Source organism: Lineus longissimus, chromosome 7 (genome assembly GCF_910592395.1).
Source record: "Lineus longissimus chromosome 7, tnLinLong1.2, whole genome shotgun sequence".
Taxonomy (NCBI): domain Eukaryota; kingdom Metazoa; phylum Nemertea; class Pilidiophora; order Heteronemertea; family Lineidae; genus Lineus; species Lineus longissimus.
In genome coordinates this window covers 8160723-8179397 of record NC_088314.1, presented here as the reverse complement: position 1 = coordinate 8179397, position 18675 = coordinate 8160723, and the positions used below count along the sequence as shown (strand labels likewise).

The window sequence follows — 18675 nt, the reverse complement described above, 5'->3', positions numbered from 1 at the left end:
GAATTTCGTTCCACCATATGCCGATAGGAGATCGAAGTATAAAATGGCCTGGCACAATGTCAACATCAATAATTTGCCGGTAGAGCAAACAGGTCGAAGGACGTTAGGACTTCGGTCAAGAAGCGCAGAGTTCGTGGAAATCCTTACATGTGTCAATAGGCTTCACTTATGATTGATCAGGGCCTAGATTTAAAGCTTGCGGAGTGACATAGGAGCTCAGAAACCCAACCAACACGAAACGAACAACTTCACAGATAGTGGTATACATTGTAGAGGCTAGTGTACTTGTGTCATTTTCACGCTGTCGGTCATCAGATCAGAAGGCTTGTTCTGTCAGTGGATTTAACTTTTAATTCCGAGTTTGTGTTGATTTCAAAAGGACCTATGGTTCACCGAAACAACTCGTTTCCAGCATCTTCAAGCGAGGAGACGTCGTCCGCAACTTCTTGCACGAAAAATTCGTCGCGAAAATCTAAAAAGATGCCTCATTCTACCACAACGAAATCGAAGGCAAAAAGGACAGTAAGTTCCCCTTTGGAGGAACCAGTTGTCAAGCATCATCACCATAAACATAATTTAAAACATCGATTTGAAATCGTCAAAACCCTCGGTGAGGGGACGTATGGAAAAGTGAAACTTGCCGTCGACAGGACCAATGGAGAAATGGTGAGATATTTTATTCCACGATTCACTAATTACACTTCTTTGATATAGTTTTCAGGGATTGGCAACAGATGGACCAATTTGGCGATTCATATCTTCTCATTCTCTTTTTCCAGATTTCAGACCTGGAGAACCCATGGCATGCTGCAATTGAGCCAAACCCTGTACTGATTTCTTTTTATCGCAATAAAATGTTCGTAATTTGCCTAATTAGAAACAAATTGATGTTACATTCTTATTCAGGTAGACCTACATACCATAACAATTTTTTTTTTAAACCCAGAATGAGTAATTAATAAATCAATTATTGCAAGTAATTATCATCCTCAGTCATCGATTAATGGCGTATAAAAAAGCTTTGCCAGTATGATGACAATTGACGTTTGTCTGATCACTATAAAGCTAATCGGAACCCCTGGGTTAAATCCGATGATAATCCAACTTTATCCCCACCAAATACACTTGTCATTGTATATATATAAATTAGGCGTACCATACCAATGCAAATGCTATAAATAACTAAAAATTAGCCCATGTATGACTCAAACTTTTGGTCTGGCTAAAGATTATCAAAATCTTATATCCCCTGGGTGTCGGACCAAACATTAACAATACCATGAATACAGTTATGCCCACATAAAAACTGTAAGTAGGCCAAAACATGGGGGTGGAACTGGCTTGAAAGACTGATTGACACAACCTGGCGCAAGTTTTTCACCCTAAGAAGATGAACTTAGTCTTAGAAATAGGTATATGTACATAGTACGTAATATTCTGTTTGTAGACTACACCGCCATGACCGCTGTACAGGTAAAGTCGTATCATACTGTGTGGATCCAAATGTTGTCAGCGAAACAATCTCAGTAGGGTGCATATTTGTTGTCTTCTTCTGATTTATCGGTAAAATGACCTCGTAACGTTTGCACCTCCACCCTACATTGTACCAGCAGAAAACTAGAGGCAGTATCCTTCTCTCTACACCTGCAGATCTGCGATAAGCAGCAATGTCTACCTGGTCAGAGATTAAAAAACTCCACATAATCAAGCAGCAGCTATTTTACATGGAACCTTGAAAGAACCAAGCGGCTCATGATGGATGTACATTGTATAGGGTTATAGGCCAGAGGAATACTTCCTTTAATTAACTGCTGATTGTACTCAAATTGCTAATCAGACCTTCTTGATTGAATCTGTATGGCGGGCATTTACGTGTATCTTGTAAGCAGTGATTCTGTCATTGATTGTCAGTTTCCGCCAAGATGATTAATAAGAGTGGGCGATGCCATATTGCGGTCACCATGGTAACCTGTTCGAGAAATTTTATCGGGCTATTCTTTGATGACTTTGTGTTGTTGAATATTAGCCATGTTTCTGTAAATCACGATGATACTGTATGCGGCCAAATTGCTGCGGGTTTTACTAATTTCAATGTGTTAAAAAAACAAGAAAACATTTTTTGACAGGTAAAACCCAAAAGAAATTTCTAACTTTCTCAAAAATTGAAGTTTTATTTTTGTCGGACATTGCCAATTGGTATTGGCCGGAAACATACTAATTGGATTCATTTTAGAATAAACTATTTTATCTCGTTTCTCAGCAATATCAATGCCGGAAATGATCAGTTATGAATCAACGAGATCAAGGCATTCTCAGGAAGTCAAGATGTGAATAGCTATAGAACATATTTGTTTTATCTGATTATAAACAAGAAATATGTCGATGTGCTTGTTAAGACCTGCTCTACCTCATAATATCAAAGCTGTTGTCAAGTATGAATAATATGTCGACATAGATTGTGGTAGACATGTAGATGTAGGTGAGTCGAAAACGAAAACGAAACTACTTTTCGAAGAAAAGTTCTGCACTTGTACATGTAAAGGAAAAGAAGGGTTCTTCGGCATGATCATTCATTTTCTTGATGATACAATGTACATTACTCGCTAATCGAGAAGTCACCACAGATATCTCTCAAGACGTGACAGTACGATACTTCCGATTAATTGCACGTTGAATTCTCGAACGCAAACGTGTCATTGCGAGGGTTAAGATCTTGTATCGATCCAACAGCATCTTTTGAAAGCCCAACCTACTTCAATTTGATGATCATGAGCTGTAATTAGACTCGTGACGGAGCGTGGGCGACCCGTGGGTAGCCTTTTGCTTGAGATTTCATGTATGGCTTCACTGAGACATCATCTCGTAAATAAGGTGTTTGACAGGCAGAAGCCTTTGACAAGGCTCAGCAGTGAGCGGAGGACTTTTCTGCTGTCCAGTTGATAAAATCCTTTTTATAAATTGGGCGAAGACAAGACAATTGATTTTGAGGTGTTTTTACCTCATTCTTAGAGTTGTCGTTTTTGAGATCTGATATATTCTATAGGTATACATTATAATGCCCTTGCTAGGCTTATACTTCATTGCATTGATTTTCACAGGGACACCATTCAAATATCAGTACATTGTATGTCATATTTAAACACTATAAGTATGTGCTTTATTGATTTCCAGGAGTATCAGAACGATATTACATGTATCTGGTAATGAACATGAAAGTTAAAATATGGTGTTCTATTCAATTTCTGATTTTCCTTCCAGCCATGTTGACAAAAAATTCAAATCTAGGCACTGTTTTCTCTTTTTGGGAAGTTTATAGCCAACACTTAAGATTAAGAGTTTAAAGTTTTGGGTTTATAGTCTGACATCAACAACGATAGAACTTAGAAGTCAGATCATCCAACTTCACGCAAATGTTACCCCTAACTATAGTTCTTTGATCTTTCAGTAGTCTGGTCTAAGACATTATTACTCGTAAAGAATAGGCAGAGTGTTTTCCTAACTGAACAATTAACCTCAAGTAGTTCATCATCATCATGAGACTTAACTTATAAGATTTGAACAAATTCGTATTTTTCAGGTTGCCATAAAGTACATCCGAAAACATAAAATCCAGACTGAACAAGATCTGGTGCGGATCCAACGTGAAATAAAAGTCATGGCATCCCTGCGCCATCCACACATCATAAATATCATGGAAGGTAAGTCAAATTCGAGTTCTACGCTGTCATTTGTTACACTTTTCGAGTCATTTTCTACAACTGCATCTTTCTGTCAAGTAACCAGAGCAAAGGCCCATTTCCACTAAAGCACCAAGCACAGGAAACCGCATGGTCTCGGCAATTGCAACTGACCCCAAAAGCTTGTGGCGAAATCCCGACAGTAAACTGCTTTAGTGGGAACGGGCCTTCACATAGCTCAAGAGGTCGCAATGAATGGCAATTGAAAGTGTACAATTTGCTTGGTTTTTGTTTGGCTTTTGCCATATTGTATCTACAGCCCAACAAGCAATTATTAAGTAGCCAGGCCTCGCAGGAAATCTCGCTTCTGGAGCCACTCCCTTATCCCATCTGCTGTCAATTTTCAACTCGCCCTTCATGGCCTTCAGTGAGTTAACTCGAGTCTATCTCGTAAAGAAATTGATTGCGTTAAGGTGTGGCCGCTTATCATCTGTCAGTACACGGCTCTAATATTGATTTTCCGCAACTTGCATTCACATGAAGAGTGGAATTATGTAGATCGCAGATACGCGGAAATGTCTGCTGATTTTCTGCCGCTGGCGCGTTGGCGGTACTCCCGATCGATTCTGAGTGCGTCGTGTCTTCTTTTTCTAATTAGACAAACTAAATGAGTACAAAGAGGTGTATGAAATGTATAGAATTTCTGGCTAAGTTAGGTTGGAACAAAATAACAATCGGTGTTTGGGTATTCTCAGAAATTTATTGGATATTTTGTTTGTGAACTTTAAATGTCTATAGTCATCATTTGTTGAGAGAAGACTCTTGTTTTTCAAAGAATCTTGCATGTCTGAACTGTTGAACTTGTCTGATTGATAAATAGGTTTGTTTGATTTTGACTTATCAGCTACAATGTACATCACGTACATGCATAGACTATCAAATGTGTGTTTATAGTGACACCAACTGCAAAAGGTAATTGAATTCAGTTTATTTTCTCCCTCAGACTTACCCAATTAGGAATCGTTCACAAATCCAGAGAACCTTGGGTAATTTTTAGACATTTTTTCCGGCACTTGGCATAACTTCATGGTCTAGCATTTCTCAGCCACACTCGAAATAACTTCGGACAAGAAACATGGTCACAGTGATTTGCCTCCAGATATATTTGGTCGCATTCCTGACATGTATTTCTTCCTCTCAGACCCTTTGTTCCAGCAGGGTCTCAAGTGGGGGCCATCTGCCCCTGAAAGCCGCTAAGAGGGCAAGGGGGCTAAATTTAACCAGATCCCTAGTGCCCGCACATGTTGAGGAAATACCGAAGAAATACCTGTCATTTTCGTCTAATTTTATCACAAATTTTGTCCATTTTGTGAATCAGCTCTCTAAATTTGGTCTGATCCGTGTTATTATTGTACTTCGATCAGTCTTGGAATTCATGACAAAGCTTGTAAAGTTTAAGGGCACTTAGAAATTGAGTTTGGTCGGATTTGACATGGTGTAACTCAGATAAAATGTAGACTAGACTATCATTTTATTTCTGTATTCTTCCGGTCAACTTGGTGGATGACGATATTTGATATAAATTTACAACCACCCACCCACGCACTATCTTCGTATCAAATTGATACAATTAGAATTAGATTGATGTACTGCAGTGTACTTTTGTAGACAGTAGTTGCCGGTGTAATGAATGATATCTCTTTCATTACACTATCAAATCCCATAACAACCATAGACATACTAGGTCAACGTACAGTATAGTCTTGTTGGCAAGAAAGTGTGGAAATTTTCTTTTCCGTTTTCAAAAATGCCCCTGACTTTCCTTAAGGTTCATTTCCATTCAGAAAGTTTTAGCACACAAAAAATATTGTCAAAACCTGCAGGGCCTTTAAAGTAAGTTTTCGTATGTACAGCTGTATTGCAGTAGGACTATTACGCTTTGTTAAAAGTATATACTTCATTTGACCATTTAACCCATGCAATCATCTTCATAGCGGGCAGATCGAAAGCCACTTTACATCATAAAAAAACTTTACTGCCTGAAGGCCATGCTTTGTAAAGTGGTTTGACAATCCTTCAAAGTAAAACCCTTCGCAATGGCCAGTCCTTCACCCTTGGAAATGGGGACGTGGACGTTTTTATTGAATTGCCTTGTACAATGCTAATAAAAAAACATTATGAAAGCTTTAGGACAGCTGATTATAGATACAGCTGTTGGCAGCGTTATAAGTTCAGGTGCCTTGGCCGAAAACATGCTGGTGCCTTCCAGTGTGGTTTAGTCAAGAGCCTCAGGCTGTGAAAAAGAGGACCTGCTAATCAGCGGATGTTTCCTCATTCATATTTTCTGAAAGAAGGTTCCCTCAAGGTCAAAGGGACTCAAGATCCTGAATTTGGCTTTCCAGTAGAACTCCACAGAATGTGTAATGTTTACTGATCATTACCAAAGTATTCAGTTAAAACAGTGCATTGGCTTTTTACAAAAAGGAATTTTAAAACTAAAAGATAATTACAATTTGAACACGAGGTATTTGATTTGCATTCTGCACTTGCGTTCCTGAACTCAGATGTACAGGAATTGACGAACTGCACTACGCTGACACGAGTGAATCCTACGTTTCATTCCTCGAATCAATGCACTTGATTAATCTCGGAATAACTCATGCCCAATCCCTGTGTCCAATTCTCCACCTGAACCCGGACAGAAGAGAAAAACAACTAACCACCTGACTAATTACTGATCATTTCAGGTATTTGAACGCTTCTGAAAATATTTTTCTTTGGTTGTGAAATTCTTTTCCAAAATTACCAAGAATCGGATTTGATTTGCGATCATACACCCAATGCAATGCACCAAACTTTTATGGTGAGTCTCACTTAGAACCCAACACAAACACTTCTGGAAAAGTACAAAATAGCCAGGGCACCAATACTAAAAGCTAACACTCAGCATTCTGGACTATGCTGGGGACCTGATTTGGTATTCCTCCATGTCACTGGCCACCTGGATGCATTCTTCGATCATTGGCTCTGATATGAAAAAACCCCATGGCCTGGCAGATCCCCGGTGGCATCTTCCGTATTGACTCTCCAGGACCCGATGACCAGTCGATCGTGATTGGTGTTTGTTTTCCCCCACCGGTAGAACGACCAACGTGGACCTGCCTGACGAGTTATTAGTTATAAAACAAACTTTTGGTGAACTCAGAGTTATGAACGTAACATTGTCATATATTTATAATAAAGTTACCGAGGCTTATAACTGTGACCTGGATCTTGAGGTTAACACATTTGCCCTTAAAATTTTACCAGCAATTTGTTGCTTAAATATGCTTAAATATATTTCCGTTCCACACTTTGGCTCATTGCCCTTTGTCCCCTTTACCACCCCTTGGAACAAAGGGAAGAAGGTTGTATGAATTGAGGGGAGGGACAGGTTGACGTACATGTATGAAAAGGAATTCTGAATTTATATAACGTATCTTCTGGAGACATCTGTGGTTTGGAAAGGTCTTATTGGGCCTTTACATGACCTTTGGAGTCATGCGTGTGTAGCAGGTAAAGGGGTACATAGGCCTTGCTTTATGGCGTGATGTTGTCTCGCCAAGAAGGGCCAAGCAGCGTGTTTGCCTGGGTTGGGTTAATCATTAGTTAAATTGGTTTTCCAGCCCAACAATTCCGAACCATTAAAACCCGCTCTTCTGAATGATTTTTCTATTTTTCAAATGTCAAGGGCCGCCGTAAATGTAGGCCTGCCACGTGAATCTTACGCAATGTCTGAAAAGTTTTCTTGGAAAAGTTGTCAAAAGTTTGTTCGATTGGAAAATTCAATCAGCAATCTTTTCTCTTCTTGCATGAAAACAATTCAAAAATTAAGTTTGTGCTTGTTTTTCGTGTTGTTTTGTTGCTCAGTCTATGCCTGTCACATTCCCGGGGTCGTTTCTCAGCCCAGCGGGAGAGCTGGGCCATAGTGTCATTTCCTGTTGATGTCAGGGCAATAACCAATTCTTATTATTGTACCCCCTTACGCTTAAATGAAGTTACAGATAATAAAAGAACTGGATGCAAGAAGAAGGTTGAAAAAAAAATCCCTTAACTCATGCAGAGTCTCAAACCGTTCTTTTTGCAGTCTACCCCCTAGAATGCGTGAATCTTCACAGTCTGATGTTTTTCTCTTTGCAGTGTTTGAAAATAAAGAAAAGATCATCCTGGTGATGGAGTATGCCGCTGGTGGCGAGTTGTATGACTACATCAATGAGAAGAAGGTACTACATGAAACCGAGGCCAGGAAATTCTTCCGTCAAATCGTTTCTGCCATCCACCACTGCCATCAGGTAAGATCACTGCAACGTCTAGTTTTCATGAGGAAAAATGTGCGGCCAAGTCAACCACGCCCTGATTGATTCCGTTTGTGATCAGCACTTGGGTGTGGCTATGGAAACTTTTATCTGAAGCCGCTTCTCAAAAGCGTCTGTTAAAAAGCACTCCATGACTTTGTGGCAGGTCGCAGTGACTAAAATCACTTGTTTTGTGTGACTTAATAGTATCACAGAGCTGCTCACATTTCACTATCTTGTCAAAGCTTGATGAGTCGTTGTCTGCCGTTCTGGTGTTTTGATGTTCTGGTGTATATCATAAACCAAGCTGTAACAATGCAAACATGGGGCCCAAGCCCACATAACAACCGCTGTTTGCGATTCAGCTGCCCTAAACCATAGTACACAACCCACTGCACAACCCACGCAAAACCAGACTCATATCAGAAGAAAGCGCTATTTTCCAGGGCCCAGACAACTTTCAGATAATCCTGGTCGTGGAAGCTAAAGTTCAACAGTGTTCATGTTTACATTCTGTCACAATTTCCATGCAAAACGGAAAACATCAGTTAGCAGACATTGTTGAGAGTTTCCGCTTTTTGTCAGGTGCAAGAATCTCATTGTGACGAAATTTATTGAACTAATTTATTCGTTTATTTGGAGAAATATGTACTTGAAGTTTAAGAAGGTCAGTTCGAGGAACTATATGTCCTCTTTCATGTTTGTGACAAAGCCGGAGTCAGACAAGTTGAACAATATCCATAATTTATGTCAGTCGTTTAGGTTGTTGTGAATTTGATAAGTGTACTATCGTTGTAAAATGTTTGATAGTTCTTTTGTAATATGGCAATAAACATTATTTATGGTACTCTTGGACAATATGGTTTACTCTGTACGAGTGTTTGCTCTAAAGTACATTTTCAGGCAAAGTTTGGCTTAAAGTCTCAATGTTGTGCCCCCCCCCCCTAAAAAAAACTATGGGACAATGCAACCAGAAAGTAAATTCAAAATAAGTCTTCTCCTCAAAAAGTTCTGTCTTTCCGAGAATGGGTTGACCTCATTGCAAAATATTTGTTTGAGGGAAAAACGACTATGGTAAAAGTCCTTGTTTTGAAGAAAGCTCACCCAAAAGCAAACATTTTCACAAATAATAGTGTTCAGAATGCAATTAATTAAGGTTTTCTAATGATATGTTTTTCCTCGTCCTTGGTCAGATTATTCCAGGGAAAGGAAAGGTTTCTTTTCATGCTCATTTCTATGAGCAATGGGGTACTTGGTATCGAGAGTGACACTGTTGATCTTAAATTAACCACAGCTTGATGACTCTATTGTCTCATTTGAGCTATTCCGGGCACCCTTTATCAAAATTCTCTGGAACATCCTGGAACACTTTCCAAAATAACCACAAAATGTTGTAGGCCTTTTGTCCTGAAATAGTAGGGCCTAGATCCTTCATCCAGTGACCCAGTCCAATTTGGGTGCTTTAAAAAAATATAGTGAATCACTCTCACACATACCCTCGACCCTGGGACGTTTTTCGACCTACACAAACAAGAGTTGTTCACCAGAAACTCAAACAACCTTGACAATTTTCTTTCCGTTGTGTTTGTTATTTTCACGAGTCATTTTGCTAAATTTCTAATCAGCTTTTCTTGCACACATAATTTCATTTGAAATTTAGTTGGATCAAGAGAGCATTCTGGTGAAGTCCCGTGCAATTTGCATGAAAAGTTGACTAATCCTTTTAAAATATTGTCAAGCATAATCCCAAGGCAAGGGGTTCATTCTATGAAGGTCTGTTGCATATGTTTTTAAAAAGTTTGTTCTTAAAAGATAAAACTGTATAAATTTCTACTGAGCAGATTTAATTTGACTTTCTTCGAAGGTGTAGTTTGTCGTTAAAGCTTGCGTCTGTGGCATGCCGCCAATAAAAAAATCAAGGATCGATCAAACTTCGATGATCTTATGACCAAAGTTACTGGGCAGAAAACTGAAAAGTGCAACCCTTCTGACCTTTTTCTGGGCAGAACTTAAGGCCTAACTTTACACGGCGTCAGATCAAATTATACGGTACTGGATAAGTGCCCAATCGTTTTTCCAATAAAATTCACCTGACACGCTAGTGTCTTTAGGGACTTAGTCAAGATGACACTGGTGTCTTTCCTAATCGCATCACGATCCTAAATTTACACACTGGCGTTTCTTTTAGGTTGTGACGTGAAAGGTCTTTGAAAAAATATCAAATAGCATGATAAAAACCCATACTGAACCAAATATTTATCAGGAGGTTGACATGTCTAGGATTGATTTCCAATCATGCGGGCACGACCACTTATGTCTTGATGTGAAAATCTGGATAAAACTGTCAGTTTTGAGTAGAACTTGAGAGTCTTTTTCATAGCAGGTCCGTACTCTCAAGAGTGGGTCAAGACATCCTGATTACTCATCTATGGTTTCTTGGGAGTGTTGAACTCGACTTTTGAGATCATACAAACAGAAAACCGTATATCTTTTTCTTCTAAGGTTAGTTTTCGGGGCAGCAAAACACTATCGCTGTGTACATGTATACCTAAGCGAGGGCATGAACACTGTGATTACACATTTATGGTTTCTTCGGAAAGTTTGACCCCATATCTGAGATCAGATAAACAGAATAGCGACAGTCTAACCCTTGTCTCAAGAATGGGCTTCTATATTCAAATAGCACTTTAAAACTCGTTTTAAGTTCAGACAAATATACATGGACATTGTTGGACTTGGAAGTGATTTTTAAGCTTCAGATGTAAATATTGCTGGTTCACTGTGCCAAAGTGAAGGTTTTTCTGGTTATACCGGTCCTAGGCCACAATATTCGCCCGAATCTTTTCTCTAATGAGTTTTAGAGGGGCCAAATGCACTCTTTTTATCGCTCTATTTCACCAAAATGTCGGGCTTGCTTTTTGCTAACGAAAATCTCTTCCCCATGAAAAACATGAAAAACGTGCGTATCAATTGGTCATGATGTGATCAAAATACCATATCTTTGGCTGTTGAAACGAAAATAACTCCCACTTGAAAGTGCTAGGAAACAGATGACGTTATGAAACGTATTATCTCTTCCGCTAATAATCCAAACTATTGATTACTAATTACGAAGTTGTGGGGGCTGACGTTTACAATTACGCTTGTTATTTTGACGAAGGTTGCAACTCTGTAGAAACAAAATGTCTCGTGACGTCAAGCGGAAGCCTTTGAATCTGTGCTCATATTTACCCGCCCTGATCGGCTCGGTGAAAAAAGTTCTAATAAGATCATTGCTTTGATGTTTATTGATCCTTGTATCATATCAATGGCTTCTGTTGACAGCTTAAAAAGCCACCATACTGATTTGTACCTAGGGCGTTCAAATATTGCCCAAATCCCTAGTTTGATGTACTCTGTGGTCCTGATTGTTCTGTTGCCAAAAGGTGTCGGCCCTATCTCATGGTTACCATGAGGCGTAATGATGTCATTATTACGGCTAGACCTACTTAATTGATTCCCGGGGGGGCGCCTAGCTACCCCTGGTTCCGGTTGACACATCAATAAAATTAAACAACAGTCCCTCCTTATCAACACTTGTTTACAGCAGTGTTGTCCATATGTTGCAATTTGTGTTCGAATGCACAGATTTGCGTCTTTGACAAATTTTGAGAAATTTTTCTGCCGGGTGTGGTGCATTCCTCCCTGACAGAAGCATCAGACCTACAGGGCTACAAGATCATAGGGCAAAAAGGCCTGGGGGCAAAACGACCAGACATCCCCCTTATACATTTAGTCTGAGGAGATTCATCACACGCCACCTTTAATTGCTACTCCAAGGAGCCATAAATTAAGGTACCACTCACAGGAATGGGTTGTCATGGCGATGTCTCTTGAGACAATGAGCTGATTCCCTGTTAAGCTTGTAAGACCAATCCCATTTAATGACTTTTTCTTCTTTATGAGTCTTAACCCCCGCAGGTTGAAGAATTGTCAATCTTGAGGGCAAACTGCTGCAAAATCAGATGCTTAGGTGAAATTTGCTGAAAAATGTCTCCTTTTGTGTCTTTTCAGAATGGTGTTGTACACCGCGACTTAAAGTTAGAGAATATAGTTTTAGACAAAGATTATAATATCAAGGTAAGAGATGGTTCCAAGGTGTATTTCTGAACACTTTCCTTTATGTCCCTAAAACCGTCGAATAAAGTATACTTCTAACAGACTAGCAGGCAGAAGACCCCCCCTGAGTGGCGATATTTTGTAGTCTCTTCAGGCAAATAGTTGTCGAGTGGCCAAAAAATATTGGTAAAGAAAATAAGCTTTGTATAATAACTTAAGGAATTGATATTCATTCAACCAGATTTGTCTCTTGGCCAAAGTAGAATCTTTGTGAAGATATCATTCATGAAAATCCCTATTCCTCTTTCCAGATAGCAGACTTTGGTCTTTCCAACATGTATACGTACGACAGCCTGTTGAGCACATACTGTGGTAGCCCTCTGTATGCCTCACCGGAGATAGTCAATGGTACGCCATACCACGGCCCTGAGGTAAGCTATAAGTTCACTTCTGCAGTGGTTTTGAAAAAAAATGGAAAACGGGTTTTATGAGGCTGGTAATGTCAATGAAATTTGGTACAATACGTCTCATCTCACAGAGTTAAAAAAAAGATAGATTTAGTTTTCATTTTGTCTAATATCATTTGCTCATATGGTCAAATTTCCTATCATGTGGTACACTGGTCAGCCCTGATATATCCTTTCCTAATATGGCATACTGGTCAGTCTGGAATGCCCCGATATTTCCCTTTTCCAAATATGGTCAGTCACATATGGACATAGTAGGTGTCAGCTCAGCTTTGACATGAGTCATTGAGCCCATTTGATCAGACCTAGAAAACAGAGAATTGTGCTTTAGAGGCCTCACATAAAAAGGGCCCACACAAAGTGGCAAAGTGAAGTGGAACCTCCCTTAACCCCCCTCTGTAAATCAGGACATCTTCCCTTGTAAAAATACGCTCAAATTTTGGCCCAGAATTTGTTGTGCCTATTCAATTTGACCTCTGTAATCAGGGCACCTCTTTGTCAAGTACCCAAGGGTGTCCTTATAAGGGGTTCCACTGTAGTATGGCTTTAATTTGTTTACCTTCTGCTGCCCTTTTCTTTATCAAAACAACCCGACTTTGAACTTCCTCGTTGCACAAAAAGATGCTCGAGGGAAAAAACATGATCATGACACATTTCCCGGTAGCGTTAAGAAAGCGCACCACATCAAAGGCGAAATGGTAGCCACTGCAGAATAAGTTTCTTCCTTGAGGTCTTTGACACCAGACTTTGAGCAAAGTCGGCTTTTTGCTTCTTTGATCAAATAGTGGAGCACGAGACATATTTACAAGTCTCAGAGTAATGGTTACATGTGCGTCAGAACTTTGATTAAACATCACTAAGTAAAGTAATCAAAGATGTCGTGAGAATGTGAAATTATAAAGTGGAACCCCCTACAGACACCTCACTAATACACCCTTTCTGTTAAGGACCGTGAGTTTGGTCTCAAATTGGGTAGTCTCCATTCAATTTTACCTGTCTAATCAGGATGCCTCTCTATAAGGAGAGCACTTGGCAGTCCTGATGGTGTTTTTAATAGAGAGGTTCCACATTGTGCGATACAAGTACTCTCCTGAGAGGTGTTCTGATTACAGAGGTCCAATTGAATAGATTAGAAGTTTGATATTGCAGTTTGATGACGAAATCTTATATTCCATAATGTTATGAAAAACCTCTTAAAATTATTCTATCCCAAGATTGTCTTGATAGGAAGGTTTTTGATTCCAACACTCTAAGTAATTGGTTCTTGCCTCCTCTTTCCAGGTTGATTGCTGGAGCCTTGGCGTCCTTCTCTACACTCTAGTCTATGGTGCCATGCCGTTTGACGGGAGCGATTTCAAACGATTGCGACGACAAATCACGGAGGGAGACTTCTATGAACCATCCAGGCCCTCGGGTAAGGATTCAAGTCTCACTTTATTCGATTAAAAGAGGCCTGGACCGTGTATGCCATGTACTAGGTGTTCCTTAATAAATATGACACTTCTGTGCCCTAATTGCTGCTAAATTAGATGATATTAATTACCAAGTTCTAGTTCTGTCCAAATTAGTTCTATCCAAGAAAATGTTGTCATCATAACTTGTTAGATAGTCAGTGTAGTAGAAATTTGAAGTGTCAAGTATATTTTGAAACACCCAGTACTAATGTACATAGAGTGCAGGTATGATGCAGTTCAGTGTAAAATGGTCAACACAAAGTGGGTCAGATTTGGATGACTACTTGAACCAGTTTCCTGATTCTATGAGATAATTCATGACAGTTCATCAGTTGTGATTGACAATCTCTGTCATACTTGTTTACAAAGCTATTGAGAATCTCCAAGGTCACTGAATGACATAATAATGTGTATGCTGGTCAACAATACAGTTTGGTCTCAATACTGTAAACCCCTTTATATTTTCGAGCTTATAACTTGGCAAATGATATCATGAGGTTTTGCATAAGGGGTTGAAATGAAAACATTGATGGTGTGAAAATTAGGGTCAAGTCATTATGATAGGAAAATTGAAACATTGGGCCTCTATGTAAAGGAGCTTACAGTATCTTTGGTGAACTCCTGTAACATGGTGCTTTCAAATATTTCTGTATTAGTTGGTTTTTACAGTGTATTGTATTGTTGATTTCAGATGCATCCAGTTTGATCAAACACCTGTTACAAGTCAATCCGAAGAAGCGTGCGACAATCGCCGATATCAGCTGTCACTGGTGGGTCAATGTTGGCTACAACTACTCTCCAATGGAGGAGGGGCTAAAGCACCCAGCAGCGTTGCAGGCGCCGATGGTCTATTCTTCATTCCACTCGCACTCGTCAGACAGTGACGAGAACGATGCCCAGCCACCAAGACGCCAAATACGTCGAAGATCTAGTCTCAGTGAACGCTCAAAATCAGGTGACAAGACGAAAGTCACCAGTGTCAGTCTTACCGATGGTGCTGTGGAAGTGTGTGAGTCGGCTAACGGTGCAACGTCGCCAGTTGCATTCGACTCGAACAGAAAACCGAAACGGGGCATTTTGAAAAATCATCAGAGCAATAAGAGCAGCCAGAAAGGCTGTGTGACGGAGGAAAACATCTCAGAGAAAACGAAAAAGTTTGATCTGACAGACTTAGAAGCTGCGTTGGACTCCACGACGAGACCAAAATCTGACTGTGATCAATTAAAATGCAATAGTTCCGTGAATTCAGACATTTGTGATAAGCCGGCCCAAGGGAGTGCTGAAATTAAGTCAGCGGAACACTCATTAGACTCTAATTGTACAACACTCAATGTTATTGGTGAAACTACGGATGTTGACACGAGTAAGCCGGCCGTCGTAAGGCGGCGTGGTATTCTCAAGAAACATGTCGCTGGGCGTCACTCGGGTGAATTTGAACCGACCAATCGCTATAGCTATGGCAGCATGAGCTCAAATTCCTCAGGTGACGTTTTGGACTTTTCATACGACAGTTCTGATGCCGAGCATTTATTTACCTACAGTTTCTCTGCAGATATCGATGACATTGAAAGCTCAAAGGTCAAATCAGTCCAGGCTGAGTTTGATTTGAAAAATCAAAATGTGCAGGACACTTTCACGTCGACATCGAATGGCGTATCGGATAATTTCGTCGTAGCTGTTCTTGACAGTGACACTGCCGCTAGTCAGATCGGTGAAGGAGAAACAGTCATTCGTCTTGATGATGCAATGAATGTTTATCGTGAAGCACTCAGCATTTGTAACCAGTGAAATTAACACACCTTGATATGCATGTGTTCCCTAGTTATGCCATGCGTCCACTTACAAATCATATTGGAGCTAGCCATTTCAGCTCAGTCAATTCAAAGGTTGTGTTCGGCTTGCTCAAATCATGTGGAAATGTTGGTAGAATCTTAGAATTGTGTATAATTGGGACTTGGACACGATTCCTTGGTTAGCTAGTTCGCAAACTGTTTCTTCCAAACCGATCTTTTAAAGGAAACCTGTAGCGAAACGCTTACAAAAATGGAGAGTTTTGAACGACCCTCTATATAGCCAAACCACTAGTTGAGCCTAAGCAAAGGCCAGTACTCGAACAAGTCAGCATTATTTGTTATGCTGTCGTGCTTAAATTTGTTAATTACTGAATTTTAAACTTGAATTGTTCGTGATTATTATCTGTTGTGTCTATCAAAGAAATTACTGTTAAAGGATATTTTAATTGAAAGTTCTATTGTTTCTGTGTTCTATACTATTCTCTAGATGTACTGGTAGTCGATCCAGTAGCGTCTGTCTTGAAACATTCTTTAATCTTTTAGTGCTATAGTTAATTTTGTGAAATAGGAAATATTTCGATGATTTTATGTGATTCGTAAGATGTTTTAGTTAGGCCAGGTATTGGTTTAGATGATGTGAATCTAAGTAATGTGCGATAAATCTATGTTTTAATCATGATTTTTGGAAGTAATTGTGAAAATGTTTTTATTTCGTTATGTTTCAACGGCAGATATGAGGTTTCATTGTTTGTAAAATCTTTCAACTTAACCATAAGTAGAAGGGGGGGAGCAACTAATTCATAAAATACGAATGACTCTAATCCTTCAGTGATGGCTTCATCTATGAATCATACAAGTATCAAAATCACTTTGAATTTCATGCTAATAAGTTTTCATAACAAACATTTAAACTAATGACACACTAATTTAAGAATAGGCACCCTCGACCATATGTTGCATAAGTAACATACATACATGTACAGACATACTACATAAAACATGACATTGTCCACAGGACACCTGGCTTTGCAGGGATATATCAACAATTTAACGAATCTGGACTAAAAATTTAGACTTGTGTGAATTCACATACATAACATTTTGCATGTACCTTATCCCATTTCATTCTAAGCTTGTCCCCCTTTTTGATCAGGTGTGTAGGAAAGCATTGAATACAACAACAATATTAGGATGAAATGGTTGACATTGCCTGCCATTTTCTAAAAATGGTTTTCAACATATTTTTGTATCTAAAACGATTTCGACGACTTGGGAGTATTAATTTGACATGTGTGAATTCACGTATTTAGCGGAAGCTAGAGTCTGTGCCTGGCTTGGCAGTAATTGGCCCAGAATAGCGTGGCTATAAAAAGTGGCACTACCGTCGGCCTTACAGGGACAGACTATAATACACAAAAATTAAGACGTCAGGATACCTCCCTCTTTGGCAGAATTGAAACTCCTGATTTGAAATAATTTCGAAAATAATACACATTTGAAGGCTTCTTTCTACATACAAGACAAAAACTCTAGTTTCACTGATCTAAGACTAGTTGATTAATTACTACCAAATCAAAACAAAGACCAAGCTGGAACATGATGTCATAACCATTAGACAACTTGGTGTTGCCAACCCAATGACTATTCATAATGAACATTTTGTATGGCATTGAGCAACAACAGTCTACAATATCTTGCTCGAATTGTCTTGGATCAATGAATTTAGAGTATTTCCTCTCTTCCTCGGGCAATTATGACATACACTACATGTACATGTACTCAGAGATACCATATGAGTGCAGTTCACCTGGGACATAAACAGTATAAGACTTGGCAGCTCCATTGTATTTGTAACCAGCTTGATTCTGGAATCTTTCACACCCAAACAAAAAAAACGGCTAAGACCTCATCAGTTTTCAAAAATGTACTACAAGTGCTAGTACTCTTTCTAAATGTTGTCCAAACTTCAGTTCAAGGGTCAATGGGATCAACATCTGCGAGTAAATAAGGCAAACTTTCTAGCAGACATTGTTATTTTCTTATGGCACCTTTTTGTACTTGTTGTTTACCGCCGGCTATGCTGGTGTAGTCGGACATTTATCAGGCAGATGATAATGACCCCACTTTTTATCACGGTTTTGTGCAATAAGTACTGTCATTAAAGCAATAATTATTCGGACCAATGCTGTATGGTTATATGACCATGATGTCAGTGTATTTGGCCTCAATTGTAGCTTGTATCTGTTTAATTATCAAAGTCGATAACCAGGCCAGAAATTGCTCTGATAATTGCAAAATATGAAGTTCGGAGAGGATTGTCACGTTCCGTTTCTGTCAACCTCTGCTACAGGTTGTGTTCTCAAATGGGTACCAGGTTGGCAGAAATGGGAAAGAAGGTGTGGAGATGACTACTGTGCATGAGAAGCTGTCTCAATTTTGAAATCATGTACACCAAACTCTGATGTGTCATTGGTATCTGCCCATTTCGCCTTAACCTTATTCGCCTTATCCAATTTTGCCTTCTCCCATTTAGCCTTCTCCTAACTTGCCTTTTCTCAATTCGCCTTCTACGATTTCGCCATCGTCTTATCTCGCCTTTGTTCCAATTGGCCTTCTTCCTAACTCGCCTTCCTCTCATCTTGCCTCATCCTTGTTTGCCTTTTCTTATTTCGCCTTTGTCCTATTCTGCCTTGGTTCCATCCTGCCTTATCTCATCTTGCCTTTTCCTGATTGACCTTTGTGTCAATTCGCCTTCTTCCCATTTTGCCTTCTCCCGTTTCGCCATATCTCACCTCGCCTTTTATCAATCCCCCTTCGTTAAGCAAGGGGTCTATTATTTGCAGGGGGGGGGG

At 39.5% G+C, this 18675-nt stretch overlaps 1 protein-coding gene across 1 annotated transcript; it reads left to right on the top strand.

The window, feature by feature from the left end:
• The first annotated feature begins 54 nt into the window (after positions 1–54).
• On the top strand, positions 55–18675 carry LOC135490837 (NUAK family SNF1-like kinase 1). The gene is made up of 7 exons (XM_064776388.1): positions 55–666; positions 3578–3698; positions 7857–8008; positions 12065–12130; positions 12421–12540; positions 13858–13990; positions 14722–18675. The coding sequence occupies exons 1-7, from the start codon at positions 385–387 to the stop codon at positions 15816–15818; spliced, it is 1971 nt and encodes a 656-aa protein (XP_064632458.1). The 5' UTR covers positions 55–384; the 3' UTR covers positions 15819–18675.

Coding starts and splice junctions, on each gene's coding strand:
- LOC135490837 (XM_064776388.1), top strand. CDS start 385: ATGGTTCACCGAAACAACTCGTTTCCAGCATCTTCAAGCGAGGAGACG. Junction 667..3,577: donor ACAGGACCAATGGAGAAATG/GTGAGATATTTT, acceptor CGTATTTTTCAG/GTTGCCATAAAGTACATCCG. Junction 12,131..12,420: donor ACAAAGATTATAATATCAAG/GTAAGAGATGGT, acceptor TCCTCTTTCCAG/ATAGCAGACTTTGGTCTTTC.